We start from the raw sequence: 4,601 nt of genomic DNA, 5'->3' as shown, positions 1-4,601 counted from the left end.
TATATTCAAAGTAAAGAACAAAAAATATTTGATTTTTGTGAAAAATTTATTGACCTTACATTCAGTATTCGAGGTAGGCAAACACTATTTGGTGCACGTAAACAAATTGCGGACAATTACAACATATGAATTCAAAAGATTATCATTAAAGGTAAAACAGTTTTATGAAGTTTACCAGTTATAATATTAGCAAACTCTTCGATAGAATTTAGTATTTATCTTTCTTATAGTTATTTAGTTTTTATTTTTATTAAATTAATAACATAGCAAATAAAATGGAATGAAATTAAAAATCTTAACTGTACTATGAACTTGAACATCACATTTGCATCATGTATCTTAATATTTGTATTTGAAATTCATTTTTATTAAATATCGTACTTTCACCTGAGCGACATCGTACACGATGTATTCATTGTATAATAATGCCGAAGTACCATTAAGTTTAGCAGGTACTCCCTTTCCATAAGGTACTTCAACACCATCCTTGGTCTTGTAGACAGTTTGCGGATCAGGTTGCGTCTGGCCATGACCCATCGTCGAATGTTTTCCTTTCGGTAGCTTCTCAATGTAGTCCGCTTTATATCTCTCGTACATATTACCCAAAGCAACTTCGCAAAGCAGTAACAAACCAGTTGGATTCTGGCTGTGTGTACAACAATAATTTGCAGACTTCGACACCATATCGGCGAAATATATACCCTTGCCAAACATGTAACCGGTAATGGGCGCTTCCGGCGGTGCGATACGCAAACCTTGAGACAGTATTCCTGCGTAATTCGTAGTTCTGGATCCGTGCCAGAGCAACTTTCTGTTGGGCAATTTCTTGAAAGGCTTGAACCTCTGTTCTTCTCCCTGTCTCTTAATAATAAACACTTCCTTGATTTCGAGTTCATACTGCGTATGAGTAGCCGCATGAGTATTCTTGACATACTTCTCGATCATCTTAAACTCTTCGCTTGTCTTATCCATCACTTCGATGTCAGTCTTCAACTGCTTATAATGATTGTCGAGTGGATTCTCCTTTTCGTTAGTCTTATCACATAAAAGATTGTACGCGACCTCCATCTCAAGCAGTGCATCTAGCATATCGCACTTGGTCTTGATTTCTTCCAATGATCCAAGAATTTTTGGTCCGGAAACTCCAAAATTGTGTGGTATCAGTGTATAGAATCTATTGGAAGCATCGACCAACGTAGTACGATCCACGTCATCAGTCGTTATCTTTAACACTTCTTGCAACTCCGTTAAAACGGCATAAGCTTTCTCAATTTGTTTCTTAGACAATTTTCCAAGCGGCATCTTATCCAAATCTATCTCGAACTCCAGCATAACTTTTTTCATCTCAGCTACGTCAAAAATAAGACGTATCAGATCCTGAATTGGTTTCTGCAAGTTACTCTTAATATCTGAATCTAAGGAAACAACCTCCTGATCCCCATGATCTATATCGATCGGATACATCAAATTCGGTACTTTGACAAAATGTTCTCTATTCTTCCACTGATTACCTGTCTTCTCTTCATACAACGATTCAAACTGTTCTATACACTCTTCCAAAGATATTCCGTCCAACTTGTTACCACCAATTGTAGTGCCAATCCGGCCCCAACTTCTAAATAAATGATATCTCTCATGTTTGTCATGTTTCAAAATTTGCATCTTGTAATAACTATTTTTCTTTGACTGTATGTTCGTTAGACCTAACGTCACAGTGTATTTATCTTTGCCTTTTTGATAAATATGCGCAACATCTTCTAAACCGCTATCGGGATCGACAGCTCCACCGCCTTTCACCTTTACCTTCATTTTACCAGAACCCGACTTTTCAAATTTGCTCTTACTCTTAGAAGCAGATTTTGCAATAACGTTAGAAAGTCTAGCATTAATATCGCCACCCCAGCTAGAAATAGTTTTCTTTTTTAACAGCATGATGGGAGAATCTGTGTACTCTTTTGCTTCTTCTATAAAATCTTCCGTTATTACTTGAATGTCGTGTGATTTAACATCTTCCATTCTTTTATTCATCTTATCTACTTCATTTTGATTCGAAATTACAGCAGCCAAATCTTGATGGATTTTTGTTGTAACAGTACCACCCAACAATAAAATTTCCCTTTTCAATTCCTCTTTATCTTTCTGTGTACGACCTAATATAACAAACTGCATGTTCTTTAAAGGACGTGGTTTTCCTTGTATTTTCGGTCCATCTGCTTCATCTTCCTCTTTTTTAATAGCACCCGACGAAGATGGCATTGTTATTTTAAATATTCGTTTTCTTATCTTAGATTTGTATGACCTAAAAACGAATTATGATTATTAATAATTCATCTTCATATCACAATTATTAATATTGAAATAAAGAAGTGCATAGAATAAATTTATTTAAGTTTCGTATTGTCTGATGAGAGAACGTACTTAATTGGAAATGTTTCCATATCAATTGGTATTTTACATAGTTTCCTTTTTGGATCTTGTGTAACATACTCGCATTTACTCCATTCTGTTGCATTGCCAGTGCATTTATAACCCAAACCAGAATTGTATATGAGCTGTCCATTACATTTGAAACAGGGTTGTAGAGCTCCAAAATATAGTATATCAGTTAAGAGACTTATGATCTATAAATAAAATCCAATTAGTGGCATAATAAACCGCTAATGATATAACTTGCTTAAAAGTCATATAATAGATTTAAAATTAAAAAAATATTTATTAAGTGTATAAAATTAAAATATATATTATAAAGCACTTACATTTGATGTACCACTTGGAATCCCTTGACCATTTTCTTCTAAGAACTCAATCATTTCTTTCTTTCCAAGATGTGATATTTTATCTTTTATAGCATATAGTTCATCATTTTGTTTTTTTATCAACTTTGTTTCCTCTGTATCTTCTGGTTCATCCTTAACCTTTTTAGGAGGTGGTGGGATATCGCCTTGATTCATTTTAGGCAATGAAGTCTTGAGATTTGCCTGATCTTCTTTTGAGAGTTGTTTGGCACCTGGAAGCTCATCTCCTCTCCCATAATATCCCATATCTACTCTTAGTTTCACGAAACATTCCACATGAAGCCATCTGTCCAAACCACCAAACTTCCTAGCCTCTTCGCTTTCATAATCTTTCTTTGCTATTCTTGTCTCGCCTTTTATTATCTTTTCTTGGCATCCTATACAAGTAGCTCTGTTAGACTTAGCATATTCTACTCTAAAATCTTCAGAAGCACCACCTTTTGTTCTTTTCCTCCCTTTTGATGCAGGAGGTGCTTTACGACATTCCTCTACAAGTAAAAATATAACAAATAGCTAAGATGATCAAACAAATTAATTAAAATTATGAGTTAATTATTTTGCTTGGGTTATACACCAACCAATTTTCTTTCGAATTCCATCTTGATCTTCATTGCGAATCTGATCGAAACAAGCTATATCATTGGTGGAAGTTGGTCTTTGTTTTAAAAAGAAGCATTTGAAGTGATACCATCTAGGTATTTTTCCATCATGAACAGGGCTCTAAAAGTATTATTTTTATACAAGATATTTTAGACACATTGTCTTAGAAGTACAGCTTAAGTCAGAGAATTTCTTATAATATAAAGATGATTAACCATATTTATTTGTTGTCTAAAATAAATACAAAGCAATAAAGAATGCATCAATGTTACATTGTAAGGAAAGAAATACATTTTTTTAATTTTTTTCAAGTAACATAGAAAAAAACATGTTTATGTATTTGATAACCTGAGCCAAGTAAAGAAACATTGCAGAGAGAAAGCAATTGTATATAAATAATTGAATAATTCAATAAGAATTGTGATAGCGATAGCATCACATATGTGACGCAATTATCCAAAATGACAACATCAGGTGCTTTATTTATCATTACTCAAGATCGATAGTTCAATGACAATGCACGCATTCGCATCTTTACGAAATGTAGCTCGCCATTAATTGCTGAGCATAATGAGACAATATATTCGCGCGGTTCCTTTGTCGTAAAATTCGAAACATACCTGAACAACGGCAGCGAGTCTCAGACTCATCTTCATGATTGATTGCTTGCATAATTGACACTTCGAGCGATCGCTTTTCGCGTACTCTACCATATACGGCAAATCGTCGTCCATCTCGCCGAATATCTGTTAATATCTGTCACCTCGAACGGTTGCGAAAATGGCGAAAACAGAACAGCGGGAAATTGCAGGAAACGATGCCTTTACGCGCATTTACGAGACAATAATGCCGGTTGACATGTGGCGCTGACACCGGTCACGTTCGGCATTTAGGCAACGGTAGATTTCGAACATATAGCGCCTTGACACTTTCGGGATCCGACGTTACTCGATGTTTCTGGTCGATTCCGTTAGCTATGCCGTATCTACATTTTCATGCACTATGGCCGGTATTCATAGTCGGTTCTTATTTCAAGACCGTCTTAGGCCGGAATCAGACTACGTATTGAAGGTAGAAATTGAAGATTGAAGATTAAAATTTGACCAGTGAGGACAAAAGAATTTTAGCTCTTATTGTTTTGATTGGTCAAATTTCAATCTTTCAATCTTCAATCTCAATCTTCAATGCCTAATCTGATTCCGGCCT

General features: G+C 35.1%; 1 protein-coding gene across 1 annotated transcript; it reads right to left on the bottom strand.

Moving 5' to 3' along the window:
- Positions 1-339: 339 nt before the first annotated feature.
- Parp1 (Poly-(ADP-ribose) polymerase) lies at positions 340-4,236 on the bottom strand. Its single transcript, XM_018446669.1, has 5 exons — positions 4,016-4,236; positions 3,374-3,515; positions 2,757-3,283; positions 2,419-2,621; positions 340-2,299 (listed from the first exon to the last, which is right to left on the bottom strand). The coding sequence occupies exons 1-5, from the start codon at positions 4,127-4,129 to the stop codon at positions 340-342; spliced, it is 2,946 nt and encodes a 981-aa protein (XP_018302171.1). The 5' UTR covers positions 4,130-4,236.
- Positions 4,237-4,601: the final 365 nt, after the last annotated feature.

This window comes from Mycetomoellerius zeteki, unplaced genomic scaffold, assembly GCF_001594055.1.
Source record: "Mycetomoellerius zeteki isolate Tzet28-1 unplaced genomic scaffold, Tzet1.0 scaffold188, whole genome shotgun sequence".
Classification (NCBI taxonomy): Eukaryota; Metazoa; Arthropoda; class Insecta; order Hymenoptera; family Formicidae; genus Mycetomoellerius; species Mycetomoellerius zeteki.
Note: the sequence above shows the minus strand (reverse complement) of the source record. Positions and strands in the feature narration are given on the sequence as shown.